Source organism: Euphorbia lathyris, chromosome 2 (assembly GCF_963576675.1).
Source record: "Euphorbia lathyris chromosome 2, ddEupLath1.1, whole genome shotgun sequence".
In the NCBI taxonomy this organism is placed as follows: Eukaryota; Viridiplantae; Streptophyta; class Magnoliopsida; order Malpighiales; family Euphorbiaceae; genus Euphorbia; species Euphorbia lathyris.
In genome coordinates this window covers 69195865-69211009 of record NC_088911.1, presented here as the reverse complement: position 1 = coordinate 69211009, position 15145 = coordinate 69195865, and the positions used below count along the sequence as shown (strand labels likewise).

The following is a 15145-nucleotide window of genomic DNA, read 5'->3' as shown; positions in this document are numbered from 1 at the left end:
GGTATTTTTTTCTCAACCTAGCATTTTCATCATTTCTCTCCTTCAAACCACCACCGTTTCCTTCTTTTTGCTCTCTGTCTCTTCTTTTCTCTCCCTGAGTCTCATAATTCATCAAACCTTAATAAATTTTTCTCTTTTAAGGAATCTATTTTAACAAGAAATGTTATTGAGGGCTTGATTGGATGAAGAGTAAAGAAGGATAAATAAATGAAGGGTAGAGGAGGGTAGGGAAAGGTAAAGAAGGGGAAGGAAGGAAGAGTAATTTCTAACCATTCAAAACCCACTGAATTGGTGGGTTGAAAATTGGATGAAAATTCTTAAAAAAAAAACCATTCAAAATCCTTACTAACGCCTATCCTTCTAATTTTTTTTGTGTTCCAAACACGAGTTTGTAAAAACCCTTACTAAGCCTTCCACTTCCAAACAAGAGTTTCTATCCACCATTACTAACCTTTCTTATTAACCCTCCTAAACCCCATCCAATCAAACCCGGAGATGTTTATCTTCCTTTTTTTCCTCTCCCAATTGAGTTTGTTTTGCTCCATTTAAAGTATTTTCTTCATCCGTCTTATTTATTTAAGCCTTTGTTTGGGAGTTTGGAGGTTAATGGAGGTGAGAGTTAAAGGAGGTAATGGAAAGGGAAGGGAAGTGATGGAAAGGAAAGTTAAAAATTAACCTTGTTTGGGAGTTTGTAGGATGTAAATGGGGTTAAATATTTATCTTCATTTGGGAGTTTACATCTGGAGGGGAATGAAGGTTAAATTTACTCTGCAGAGACAAGAAATTTTGTAAAAGTTTACGTTACTCCCATTAACCCCCAATTTGGAGGTTAGAGTTTGGAGGTTAGAGGAAGAAAAGATTTAACCCCATTAACCTCCATTTACTCTCAAAAAATAACTCCTAAACAAAATTAACTTAATACTTAACCTTCTATTACTTCCATTTACTTCCATTAACCTCCTCCCAAACAAATGCTAAATAAAGAAAACTAGTGCAATTACTTTTGGTAAGCAAATGACGTCGTTAAAACAGCAAGTTTCCAATTGAAAAGTTATAAAAAATGAAGATTTTAAATTCTTTCCGAAAAAGAAGTAATTTTCTGGCGGTTTCGGAGGGATTTGCAAATGAATTGAATCCAAATAAATAGCAGCGTCCTGGTGGCACGGTCAGAGGGGACGCAAGAAAAAACTATGTGGGTCCCTTCAGTCTGCACTGATGCGAAAAGTCTCTTCTCTCTTCCTTTGCATTCCATTTTACTTGGCTCTGATTTTCCATCTTTCCCAAACAGACATCTTTCTCAGCCCGACGATGATGCTGGCGTTTCTTATGGACGAGGTTGCATGTTCTCTCATCAAAAGAATTTCGTCTTTTATTTTTACACTTTCAGTAATCGTATTGATTTCCTCAACTTCTACTACTGTCTCCGCAAATAACGGCGTCTTCAGCGTCAAGTACAGATACGCAGGTCGTCAACACTCTCTCCTCGACCTTAAGGCGCACGACGATCGCCGTCAGCTCCGTATTCTTGCCGGCGTCGATCTTCCTCTTGGCGGAAGTGGCCGACCTGATGGTGTCGGGTTCGTTTCTTTTTGTTTTTAATTTTTTTTTTAATTTTTGGTTTAGTTTTGGAAATCTTCACCTTCTTCAATTTGATTGTGATATCTGATGCTGTTTCTATTTTTATTTATCAATCTCGGAATTCTTACTTGTGTTTATAATTTTTCTTGCAATTCATTCTCTTATAGCATCTTATTTTCCCCGCTGGTTTTGAGCGAGAGCTTCTGATTTTTCAGAGTGACTGTGTAAACTACATGGGATCTCCATTTCGGCAAGGTTGTTTGTCGCATTCACAAAAATTCTGTACTGTTCGATTAATGTGGTTTAACTTTGTAGGCTTTATTATGCTAAAATTGGCATTGGAACACCTTCCAAGGACTACTACGTACAGGTGGATACGGGAAGTGACATTATGTGGGTCAACTGTATTCAATGTAGAGAATGCCCCAGAACGAGCTCCCTTGGTGTATGCCTTTGTCTTAGTTTTTACTTAACTCATTTTTTTTTATATCCTTGTTGATTGGATGATCATTAGAACTGTGATGGTTTTGTTGCATGTTTTCTACTTGCATTCCCCTTATTTCTGATGCAATATTCTTTCTATAACTGCCAGATGGATCTTACACTATACAATATTGAGGATTCGTCAACTGGGAAGTTGGTTCCTTGTGATCAAGAGTTCTGTTATGAGGTAAATGGAGGTCCATTATCTGGATGTACAGCAAATATGTCTTGTCCTTATCTTGAGATATATGGAGATGGGAGCTCTACCGCAGGTTATTTTGTGAAAGATGTTGTGCATTATGATAGAGTATCAGGTGATCTCGAAACTGCATCAGCCAATGGAAGTATCATGTTTGGGTGAGCTTCCTGGTTCCTTGATGAAATATTGCTGAAGCCGTATCTGTTTTTCTCTCTCACTTCATGTTACCTGCATGCATGTGTGTAGGAGTTCCTAAGATTTTTTAAAGGAAAATTTTGTGAATTACCTGATATGAAGCTACTTAAAGCCCTTCTAGGTGCAATTTTGGTGTAGATACGTTCAACAACGTTAATTTAAATGTCAATAATATGAATTCAAGTATTAGTTATTTCTGATTTTCCTTTTGAGGTTCCTGGTAGAGGGAGAACTAGATATTAACTTTCCATGAAAAGTTTGTGCTTTATCTTTTTCTTCTCTTTTTTTTTTTTTTAAATGGCTAAACATTTTTGAAAGTTTAAAGTATATCAGCAAGTGACATTGTCATTGTGGATATTTGGTCTTCTGTTTCTGTCTGTCTACTAAAATTTTAAATTCTATTTTTTCGTTGTTAAGATTTGTTTTAATGTTGCATGTGACTGGGAGCTTGTAATTTATTTCCTAGATCTTCTCTTTGAGCGTTCAGTCATGGTACCTCCTAATTTTTATTGTATAGTATGTTTTGGTGTATATATCTGGATAATTTTCTATATCCATTCATCCATTATATATGTGTGTGTTTGTATACATGTCTATTTGTTTATATACAATGATGCATATGCATGTTTGGTTATGTTAGTTTGCTGTCTATCTGTGTTGATTAAGCAAATGCATTTTTCTTTTAGGTGTGGGGCTAGGCAATCAGGGGATTTAGGCTCCTCTAATGATGAGGCTCTTGATGGTATACTTGGCTTTGGAAAATCAAATTCGTCGATGATCTCACAGTTGGCTGCTACTAGAACAGTGAAAAAGATATTTGCTCATTGTTTAGATGGTAGAAATGGGGGCGGTATCTTTGCTATTGGCCATGTTGTTCAACCAAAAGTTAACATGACACCTCTGCTAATAAATCAGTACGTGATCGAATTAGAAATAGTTTTTAACTTATGGTTCTTAATTATTTTTTACATTTTTTTTGTAAATAGTTTTTGTAGCATATGTACATTAAAAGTAAAGAGAATTCTTATGGATTAGTCCAAACCAAAGTTCATAATCATCCTGGACCTCATAGAATTTAACACATAAACATAATCATCCAAGTTTGTGTTAGAGTTATCTTCATCTAATTTTCTCATAGTTTTAAGTCATTTAATTACAGTTTGTTTCCTTTAATTCTTTCAGTTGCATTAAGCTGATCCTGAGTGGGTAATGAGACTTTTTTTTATTATTATTTTTTATTTTTTTCCGACCTATATTTACTTGTTGTTTTTCCCATATCATGACACTTCACTTGACCTTCCAATTTGAGTTTTTGTAATCCTGGAAGAATGGTAACTGTTGGGGTTACTTTGGAAATCAAAGTAGTATTACCTTGGATTTAAAACTAAAAATGAAAAAAAAGAAGTAAAATCTAAGAGAAGTGATGACATAGCATTAATAGTTATATTTGAGGGACATGTTAGGGATATATTACAACGGTCAGCATGATTTAAACCAAGATTTTAAGATAGGTTGGGCAGAATTAAAGCTCTTACAATAATGCAGAACTGGATTGATACTATTGAAGTTTGAACCTTTTGAAACTGTATACCATGGGAAAGCAAGGGGTGAATTTCAGATGATGTGTGGAGAAGGAAGTAATGGGAAAGGACTTAAGGACCTAAAATCTAACAGATACATGGCCCTAGAGTGGAATGGGAGAAAATGATCCAAATAGCTAGTCCGTCTTTCTTATCTTAGACGAACCATTCAAATTAACCATTTGGGTTTGTTGAATAAAAAATATATTCCATGTTCTGTTATCAATGTAATTAGATTCATATGTGTAAATTGTAATTCAAATTTTGTGGTTTAAACGGGTGTACTGGGGGCAAGCCTTCCCCTGCCAATTTATTTGGCAAGAGGCCGCTCCTAAGACTCGAACCCGTGACCTCTTGGTCACACGACAACAACGTTTACCGTTGCGCCAAGGCTCGCCCTCTGTTATGGATCAAACTATTTGGTCAAATTCTTTTTTCTTGTTGGATTGGAGCTGTTGGATCCCTTGCTTGAAATTTAAGGTTTAATTTTCATTTTTAATGTGGGCGAGAGTGTCTAAACCCTTCGTTAGGTATTGTTCTTCTTCATTTGTCAGCCTTTTGCATCGTCTTATTATAATGTTATTTGTACCCTCTTATGTCAATTGTTATTATTATTACTATATTCAATTTAAATGGGAAAATTCCAGTCATGAACAATAACATTTCTGTTAGAGTTCTAAGTTCATAATTTATATTACCAAACTATATAACAAAAAGTAAGCCTATAAAATCATAATAAATGATTTAAAAGCGTACAACTATTAAATTTTATTTCATATTTGTTTGTTTTTTTATAATTTATCTGATAACTCGGTTCGAGGAGGCACCTTTTTAGATGGGTCCTCTCCCAATTAAAGTTTTATGCATACAGCACCTTTTTAGATGGGTCCTCTCCCAATTAAAGTTTTCTGCATACACTAATACTTGAACTCGAGATCTCTAGCTTAAGCGACTTGAGACCATAGTTGTTAGAATCGTACGAGTCACGAGTCGACTCGTACGATTTGATCCGATTCTGTCTGATGTCGAGTCGTATCTATGGTATGACTCGAAATCATAAAGAATCGGACATGAATCGCGGAATCGGTGGTGAATCGTCCGAGTCCACCGATTCAGTCAATTCATGAACTCCACTAAAAAAAACTGCTTTTAATTTTTAAAGAGTAAAAAACGTGTGTGCAGAACTAAAACCAATTAAGAAGTTATGGAATACAAGTAGGCGACTCTTTAGACTTTACAAATTCCAACTCTTTCTTTCCTTCTGTTTCACTGTTTCTTTTCGTTTTCGTTTTCTCTTCTATTTTTTTCGTTCTTTTCAACTGTCCTTCTCTATTCTTTTGATGATGAAGAATTTTTTGGCAATTAGTTTTATTAGGATTGCATTAGATTTGAAATTTAACTTAAGTGCTTGGTTGATAACTTGATATAATTTCTATTTGGATATTAAAATTGCATTTTTAGACTAATATTTAAAGTTAAAAATTGCATTCGGTTCGATTCACGAGTCCTTATTCACAAAATGAGGATTTCGAGTCACGAGTCGAATCTCGATTTAACAACTATGCTTGAGACACTTAACCACTCTAGCCAACCTTAATTGGCTATATTTCATATTTGTTTAAGTACATTTTACTTGAAAGTATTGCAGTTGTTTTGTTGTCTTATATGTGTGTATCCGCATGTATTTAAGTAATTTTGATATATATATATAATCCAATTCAGCTGTTGTGGTTTGTTCATGGATAACAAAATCAGGTTTCAATTCTCAATTTGACGACTATTTTAGTATCATGTCTATGCTCATCATCTTGTCTTCTGTATATATTAAAAACTTCTTTAGTATTACTCTTTTACAACAATTCATCTGTTCTGTTCCTATATGCGCTCATGCTTGATCTTGTTTCATGAAATTTATATATAAAGTTCCGTTTTGGTACTAAAATTTTAGGCCCCATTACAATGTCAACATGACAGCCGTTCAAGTTGGTACTGAGTATCTAAATCTTTCAGCAGAAGTGTTTGAGTCAGGTGATAGGAAGGGGGCAATAATAGATAGTGGCACAACCTTGGCCTATCTCCCAGAAATAGCTTATGTACCATTAGTTAGTAAGGTATGCAATGCAAAAAAAAGTAGGATTTTTAGCTGTCTGATTTTATCACTATGAATCGCTTACTTGTGGATTTCATGTTTTTGGTAGATAATTTCTGAGCAACCTGATTTGAAAGTGCATACCATGCTTGATGAATATACGTGTTTTCAGTATTCTGGAAGGTAAGGATCCTATCATATTCTATACATAATTTCATTTACTTCCATGGATGGTATTACTGGACTTAATAATTCTTTTATTTGAGTTTTTAAAATGCTATAAGTCAGATACATGTGATGTTTTAAGCTTGAATATCTTATTCATTTCACGTTGGAAACATATATATTCGCTGCCTTACTTTTTAAGCATTGGAAGTTGTAGTTATACTGGAATTGCATTCTGAGAGTTCTTTCCTGTTTGCACCTTGTTTCCATGGTTTGCATTCCGGAAGCATCACTTTAGTTTGGAGCTATTTATTAACTCAGTTGTCTTGGTTGACGAACATAGCTAGAGGAAATGAAGAAAGAATATCAATGAAGATTCCAGTTTTGGTTAGCGCTTACCTGAGAAGATTACCCCACATATTTTCACATTACACCCTATAGCCGTAATTGATTCATTTTGATCTGGCATTTAAAGAGTAAATGTTAATTCTCTTAATGAGGGGAAAGTGTCAGAGAGGAATTCTACTTTCCCATGTTTAATATTGTTGAACTGCAATTGCCTCATTAATGCTATTATCACCCTCATATACTCAGTGTATATATACTATATATATAATTTTTTTTTTGTTTTAACTGCAGCGTTGATGATGGGTTTCCAAATGTCACTTTTCATTTTGAAAATTCAGTTTCTTTGAAGGTTTATCCACACGAATATCTGTTCCCATATGTAAGTATATTAAGTTCTAAATTTTGTTGTATTTTCTTTCTGTTGTTCTATTACCTTGTGGTGTTGGATTGTCATCTTATACTATAGAAGATTGTGGCCTCAAATTGAAAATAATTCCAGACATGTTTACATTTTTTCTCTACCTTGCATTGTTACTAATAACAATTTTAGTTTAGCTTTTAAGTTGTGAGAGCAATATCTTGAAGTGGGTAAGTTGATTTAATAATATAGTCAAAGTTGTAATTTTCAAAGTTATTCCTATAAAGATTGTTTTTATTTTTTGATGTCACTGAACTTCAGTAATGGAGAAAGGAGAAGATGAACTGTGTCGTATGATAATATGCTTTTGTATCATAATATTATTTCTTTCCTTACGTGATTAAGTCTTGATTTGGTCCTTTCAGGTCTCCTTCTGGCTAAGGCATCCCTCTCAATGCTTGGCCAAAGTTTGTCTGCTTTTGGATCCAAAAATACAAATTTCCTACTTTTGACTGATCTAAAGGTGTTTCAACACCCTGAAACAACAATCTTGTAATACACAGGAATACATGGGATACACATATAAATACAAGACCTTCCTAAAATCACTCCTTAAATCAAGGAAACATAGCAGCCCTGCTAGCCACCTATAGTTATCTTGTAGCAGCCTATAGTCAACAAGCATGCTATACATTTATTACACTGTGTCATAAAACCGATTGAACTAAAAGCTCGAGCTGATAGTTAAAGGTCCACTTCATATTAATATCTGACACACCCCCACACGTAAATGCCCACTGGGCTTGAAGCGTGCACAACACAGGCCCATATTACTATGTCCTGCAATTAAATCAACAAATGGGCCCCGTCAGGAATCGAACCCTAGACCACTTGGTCACACCGGCTCTGATACCATGTCATGAAACTGATTGAACTAAAAGCTCGAGCTGATAGTTAAAGGTCCACTTCATATTAATATCTGACACACTGATTTATTATATAACACTCCCCCTTAAGCTGGAGCATAGATATTGATCATGCTCAGCTTGCTACATACATAGGTAATAGCTAACAACTTGCAGGTCTCCTCCCATGGTGGTTATTCTCCGGCAGCGACAGACTGTTTTGCTGGCATTGACAGTGAAGCAGAATGAGGATAGGAAGTGGACAACTATAATCCCTATAACAGCTCTTCCGATTACTCCTTTGATTGCTGCCCGAAATTCTCTTATGTTCACATTTGTTCATACTATAACGCTCTCGCTCAAGTTGGAGCAGAGGTAACAATCATGCCCAAGTTGTTATAGATATAGTTAACCCGACAAAGCTTTATTAAAGACACAACTAGTTGAAATAACTGGAGATTATCACTGAAATACAGAGACGAGACCAGAAGTGAGCAGATGCTAAGATGTGGTGAGACAAAAAATAACTCCATAAAAGGTGGAGTTAGAGTGGCTGATCTCTTGGGAAGACCCAAAGAAAGGATAGGAAAAGAAACAAATTCAATCTGAGAAAACTCAGACAACCAAAACATGAACTGAAACCCACAAGCCCAACTAGGCTATGATACCATGGAACAAACCATGTAGAGTAAGAGAGCCTACATGAATATAATTTACTTAAGAGCAATACACACACACACACACACACACACACACACATATATATATATATAAGACCTTCCTAATCACTCCTTAAATCAGGGAAACATAGCAACCCTACTAGCCACCTATAGTTGTCTTGTAGCAGCCTATAGTCAACAAGCATGCTATACATTTATTACACTAATTTATTCTATAACAAATCTCAAAGGGACCTTAGTTTTTGGAAATCATATGATTTGATGAAGGGCTTATCTTGCTATAGGATGAAAAATTTGAGCTTAGCAAGCTTTCAGCTTAAATTGCTTTTTTTTTTTTTTTTTTTTTTTTTGCTATAGTGTTGCATTTTTCTTTATTACTTTTGATATATGTTATTCATTTGTGACTTATAATAAAAGAATCATGCCTTTTTCCTTTTTGTATTAAAAAAAGTTGTTACTTTAATAAGACATGCCCATTGTCCTTGTCAACATAAATATTGGAATACTTAAGTTTGGTAGTTGGATATGCTTAGAGGCTTTCATGATTGACTATCTCACCTTCATAAATTGCTGCAAGCCCGGCACGGTTAGCTCCATCTTATATAGTGGAAAGGTGGCTAAAGTGAGAGCGGTTGTAAGAACTCGTGCATGAGGAGCTTAAGCATTATCAAACAATATATTCTGTTCTCCTGGTCGTTTTGTCACTTTAGGAATCAGGAAGTTTGAAATTCTCAAGTGTGCTTTTCCTGGAAGTTCTCTTTATGTGTTAGTGTAATTTAGAAAGTTAGAAATTCTTGAGCATGCTTTTGCTTGGACTGCTCAAGAAATGGCATAAATGCATGTGGTTAGCATCTAATAGAAAAAGGAGTGATGGCCTGAATGATTTTACTCTAGGCAAAGCAGAGTTTTTAGAGAACGTGTAGCGAGGTAGTTCTTATCTAAAGTTGTGTAGGAGTTAGGTAGCTTGGACTTGATCTGCATGGTGTAAGCTGGTGAAGATCAGGTTGGTGTGGAGGTTCTCAAACCCTGTATATGGTTATTTAGGCAGGGATTAAGATTGCATACTTTTACATTCTTCTACAGAGAAACAAACTGGAATTTTTTGAATTTTCATACAGAGATATATAGACTACTAGAATGGCAAAAAAGTGCAACATGTTCCTTCTCTCTGAGGCAGGGTTGGATCATGATTTGCACTTTGGGCGACAGATATGAAGAGGAATGTAAACTGCACCGGTTGTTTTCCCTGAGTGATGCAATTCTAATAATCTTTTCCTGTTACTGTCATCTGATTGGTTTGGTGGGCTCTCATGCAGGACGGAGATCCAAGCAATCTTTGGATGATGATTTTAAGATTATGTATTTGAAAAATTCATGATCAGTGAATGATGGATAGTTTTCGGGATTTGAAGAGTTTGTCTTGGCATGCAGAGATAGTAAACTTAGTTTTTTGTTTTTTGAGGTCGTGGCTTCATGTTTGTAGATTCTGGAGTTTAAGTATATGTGAAAGTTTAGTTATATTGAACATTGCTGATATTTGTCAGGCTTCTTTCTTGTTCTATAAATGATACTTTGTTTCCATTAATGGTGCCTTGAATTTCTTCCCATTCATCTATTTTTCTAATACTAGAGTAGATGTCATTCCAATGCCAACCAATTTTAGAGATTGTATTTCCCTTTAATTTAACATAAATGAGATGTTTTGCCGCTTTGGATATGTGCAGCAAGGTTCATGGTGTATTGGATGGCAAAACAGCGGAACTCAATCAAGGGATAGAAGAAATATGACTCTTTTGGGAGGTATAATGTTTTCTCATGTAAATTTGATTTTTCCTTCAAATTATAAACCTTCCTGGTGCCATTTTGGTTTTATACTTTGCGTACCTGTTCCACATATGCCTAAGCCAGTATAGGTTTTAGGCTTTTATAAGCTTATTGAATTGATCCTACATATAAAAGAAACAATTACTTTCTTATTTTTCTGATTCTCATTTGTGTAATATTTTCACTGTGCAGATTTGGTGCTTTCAAATAAGCTAGTTTTGTATGATCTTGAAAATCAAGCCATTGGCTGGACTGAATATAACTGTAAGTCTTTAAGTAATTTTTCCTTAGTGCTTTCAAATGCTTATGTTTGTTAATTTAGGCTACTTTCTGGAATGAAGTAGCAGAAATAGAATGTGTAGGAGAAATCTGGTTCTTGTATGTGTTTTAGGGATCCCTTAAAACAGTGTGTTTAAATGGCTTCCGACTGTTTTTGTAATCCTTGTCAAAAAAATATATGCAATGTGGCATTGTGTTGTGAAATGGTCACTGGATTAACCATAGCAAGCTCATTTTGCGTTTCCAAGAATGGAAAATTGTAGTCTTCAAGTACTCCAAACCCTATGAAGCACCGGCACGGATACTCGATGGGTACTAGTACGGAGAAGGAATTTTTAGAAAATATGAGATATGAGTACAGAAGGGACAGCCTTTAAAGTAATGTCATTATGTTAATTATTATTTTTTTTTTCAAAAGGAAAAGGATTATGTTTAAGTCACATTATGGCTTTAAATCCTCAAACATTTTGACCCTAATTTTACTTTAGGCGCAACTTTTAGGTGAATGAATGAATCTTGTGAAATTATTACTAATATAGATATGATTTTACTCTTATGTTGCTTTATTTATACTATGTTCTGTGGTTTATTTCAGGCTCGTCGAGCATCAAAGTAAAGGATGAACGAACTGGAACAGTACATTTAGTAGGTTCCCACTCTATTAATTCTGCTTGCAATTGGAATGCACAGTGGGGTATATTCTTGTTGTTCCTTAGTACACTGCTGCATATGTTAGTTTATGAAATGCGTAATTGACATGAGAATAGCAATGATCATCATTGAGATATAGAAAATCATTATTAATATGGAAAATCACTGAACTTATTAATGACTGGAGGATAACATATTCTTTTACCTGAAGCTCACCTTGGGTTAATATTTTCTTCCCATTGTGAACTGTGGAAATATATAGGAATCTGCAACAGGTTTTACTGTACATACGCTTTATTGAGATGGCTTAGGTTCTGTAGCAACTGCAATAAAATCATTGTGTTCAATTGGGATATTGGCACGGATGTCACATATGTGTCTATGCATTTCTCAGGCTAGACAATGTCATAGTTACCAAATTTTCAATTTGCACCACTTCAGCGAGTGAAGAAGTCTTAATTGAATGCGGTAGAGTGTTAGAGCATTTAGGAAGCGTGTAGATCTAGGTTAAAGACAGAACAATGAATTGCAAGCATATTGACATTCATGAGAGAGTGCTGAAAAATGTAATGAATAAAGTTGAGCTTTAATTGTGCAAAAGTTTTATTGATTGTTTTCGATCTTTCCTTTAGAAATATCTTGTTTTATCCTAAGGTTTCTTTGAGGTTGTTTGAATCTGTTATAGGCTTGTCCAATATGCACTATAGAAAAGGTAAACTAATTTTAATTTCTTTCTAAACTGATCCCCCCCCATCTGTATAAATATGTTGATCCGCTGTATACTACTTATTATGATTTATTAGAGATAATAAAACTTTTTGGGTCAACTAATTTTCCTAACCTTTTACGTGCCTGTTATTATTCAATTTATTTCCTAACCTTTTACGTGCTCAAGTTGTGTGAATAATTTGCTGGAACAAAACGGGGTCTCACTGGTTCATTTTCCAGTTTTTGGTTGGTATCCGTGTATTCATTTATGCCCAAGTTTGGTTTGTTTGCGTTTGAATCTTATTTATCTGTAAAGCAACTTTTTGTTACTAAAGTAACAATTCACGTTCATGTGAAACAAAACAACCCACAATAATTGCATTCATTTGTTTGCTTTGTATTTTCTTTCTGAACTGTTCGAAGTGCTTACAGATTAGGACATTGAGTTGTTAAGCTAAATCTTTTTTTTTGCTTTGGTGAGTGCGTTTATCAAGCACGTTTAACTGTTTTCTCAACTTCCAACTTCTTTCTAGTCACTGTGATGCATGATGGCGTACTTTTGTTGTGTCAAGCACCCTGCCAACGTGATATAGGATGCAATCAATAAAAAAACAGATTTTTTTTTTTATTTCTTTTGATAAATTGGGGGAGGAGATTCTGCAATTGCCATGTTTCCTTTGGAATTAGGCTTGCGTTTGAAATTCTCAACTTAAAAAATAGGACAGTTTAATCCTTAACTTAAAAACTTCTAAGTGTTTTTTTTAATTGAATTTAAGAGAAAACAGTTAAAACTTCAAACTAATCAAATGATGGACACAGGGAAACTTGCTTAATAAAAAGGAGCTATTTAAAAGGATAGAAATAAGCAATTTTTAAAGGTTATTAGAAAACAAACCAATAATATGCAATAGTACACTGCAATATTTCTAAACTAGCGATATCCAAAAAAAAGAAAAAGATGTTTCTACTTGATTTTAAGTTGGAGAGATAGGAGTGGTATTACTTTGAACAAGTTCTTTTTCTCTTTGAACTTTTTTCAAAAATGAAAGATCTTTTTCTAAAATTAATTAGAGCATTACATAGGAATCGGAATGGGAATGTACATTACCATTGGAGTTGTTTGTTTAAATGAAAAAGCTTATGGAATGGGAATCTCATTCCCATAAATAAGGGAATCAGTCATTCCCCCCTTCAACCCCCATATTCCTGTTGGAATGCAATTAGTACACGTTCTCACCACAATCTTTACGTTCTCTTCTCTCCTTGACCTTTGTTTTAATTTCGTTTTTTGTTTTAACCCATCACACTTTCTTCTGGGTTTGATAAATTTATTATTATTAAAATCAATGTAGAGAGGAAGGTTGTAATTATTTTAAAGGTGCAAATATGGTTCAATGCATAAATCACAATCTATAAATTCCATCTCCACAGCTCCCGCAATCGAATCCGAAAGCCCCTCGAAAGCATCAGTTTAGTCCCATTTTGCTGCTGACTTTGTGGTAAATTGCTGGTCCAGTCCCTGAACTCTCTGAATTGCTCCGAATTCGCCTAGAATTACCTGGACAACGCAACAGCCCCCGAGCCGATTTTCCAAAGTTCCAATCCTCAATTTCACATATCCCAACGACATCAAAAAGATCGGTTTAATTTTATTTCATCCCGTACATATTTGTTTTTTTATGACTTATTTACATTTCTAGCTTTAAAGTCATTATTTTTTTTAAGTTGTAATTTTCATGCTTTATTATTTGTAATACAAAAAACATTGAAAAATATTTACAAAATCAATAAAAATATAAAAGAAAATTAAAAAATTTATATTTTTGTCTTGTTTTATTGACTTTATTTTTGGTACTTATCTTAAAAAATTGTTTTTCCGACCGACCTGTCAAGTAACGTCGGGGCCCAAGACCGTTGTTTTTATTTTCAGTCATTATAACAGTCGTCAATCGCTTTTCGTTTAGAATTCAAGTAATTTAGGCGCATTTTATTTTATTTACTTTATTCAATTACCATTTTACCCTTTGAGGACTAGCTTCTTTGGCACGCCCGCATTATTTTTACCATTTTTAATCCCCACACTCGCGTATCAAGGTTAAAAATTGGGATATTTCGAAAATACCGCCAACAATTTTTGGCACGCCCAATGGGACTAAAATGATATTTTTTTATTAGTACCAAAACTACGGTTTCTTAACCTTTGTCAAAAATTTCAAATTTTTTTTTTCATAACAATTTTTATTTGTGTCGCACTTATTTTTTCGCCCCACTTCACTATTTCCAAAATTTGTTAGCTAACGCCAACAATTTTTGTCACGCCCAGTGGGACCAAAAGACTCTTCTTCTTTAAGTTTTACCAAAATTTTAATAACTTTTTGTGAATGTCGATTATTTTACTTACTACATTTTTTGTGGTATTTTTGCTTTGATATTCTGTTTTGGTAATTTATTTTCAAACTTTTCTAATATCATTTGTTGTTTAAGATGCCACCAAGGAAAAATACAAGTCGAAAATTACCCGTTCCGGAGTCTGATGAAAAACAGAATAGGGGTCAAGATGAAAACGTCGACGCAAATGTACCCGAGGGTTACGTTGTCGAGACCGTGAGCCACTTGAAAGATGTTCATCGGTCATCAATGCCACAACCGGACTTCAATACATTTTTTGCGAGACAAGAGGCCCATATGCGCAACCTAGAAAGACTTGTAGCCGAGATGGTGCAAGCTTGTAAACAACCCAATTTGGAAAACAGGATTAATAATCTCACCGATGAGATGAATAAAATCCAGGATAGGTGTGTTATTATGCTAAAAATTTGAATTCTCACAATGTTTCAGATAACACGAGGGAAGGCACTCCCCAAGACGATCGATATAGGCCACCGCCTAGTTGTGAGGAAAACATGAGATTCAATGAGCGAGGGGATAGAAGAACCTCGGAACAATTTTGAATACCCCCAAATGCGCCTCATTTCAGGTCAAACACCGGACCTAATACCCACTCGGAGCACTATGGTGACAACAACGCCCGTGGTTCGGGGGGCACGTGGAGAAATCAAGACCGTGATCATACCCGCGAATATACTCGTGAAAATATTCATGA

At 34.8% G+C, this 15145-nt stretch overlaps 1 protein-coding gene across 7 annotated transcripts; it reads left to right on the top strand.

The window, feature by feature from the left end:
• The first annotated feature begins 1173 nt into the window (after positions 1-1173).
• Positions 1174-13701, top strand: LOC136218542 (aspartic proteinase 36). Of its 7 annotated transcripts, none has more exons than XR_010683832.1 (11): positions 1174-1577; positions 1894-2023; positions 2171-2418; positions 3142-3369; positions 5984-6146; positions 6234-6307; positions 6929-7016; positions 7421-7518; positions 8109-8275; positions 10305-10380; positions 10597-10658. XR_010683832.1 is itself a non-coding variant. In XM_066005485.1 (11 exons), the coding sequence occupies exons 1-11, from the start codon at positions 1216-1218 to the stop codon at positions 13515-13517; spliced, it is 1584 nt and encodes a 527-aa protein (XP_065861557.1). In that variant the 5' UTR covers positions 1174-1215; the 3' UTR covers positions 13518-13701. The 7 variants fall into 7 exon arrangements, 4 of the variants coding, with proteins under 4 accessions (XP_065861557.1, XP_065861558.1, XP_065861555.1 ...); XR_010683831.1 differs by having other exon boundaries at positions 8078-8275; XM_066005485.1 differs by lacking the exons at positions 7421-7518; positions 8109-8275 and adding exons at positions 11279-11377; positions 13474-13701 and having other exon boundaries at positions 10597-10668.
• Positions 13702-15145: the final 1444 nt, after the last annotated feature.

Bases quoted from the DNA above. Each gene is read 5' to 3' on its own strand.
- LOC136218542 (XM_066005483.1), top strand. From the start codon at position 1,216: ATGCGAAAAGTCTCTTCTCTCTTCCTTTGCATTCCATTTTACTTGGCT. The intron at 10,381-10,596 runs GTATAATGTTTT...TTCACTGTGCAG, and splicing joins AAATATGACTCTTTTGGGAG to ATTTGGTGCTTTCAAATAAG. The intron at 10,669-11,278 runs GTAAGTCTTTAA...GGTTTATTTCAG, and splicing joins TGGCTGGACTGAATATAACT to GCTCGTCGAGCATCAAAGTA.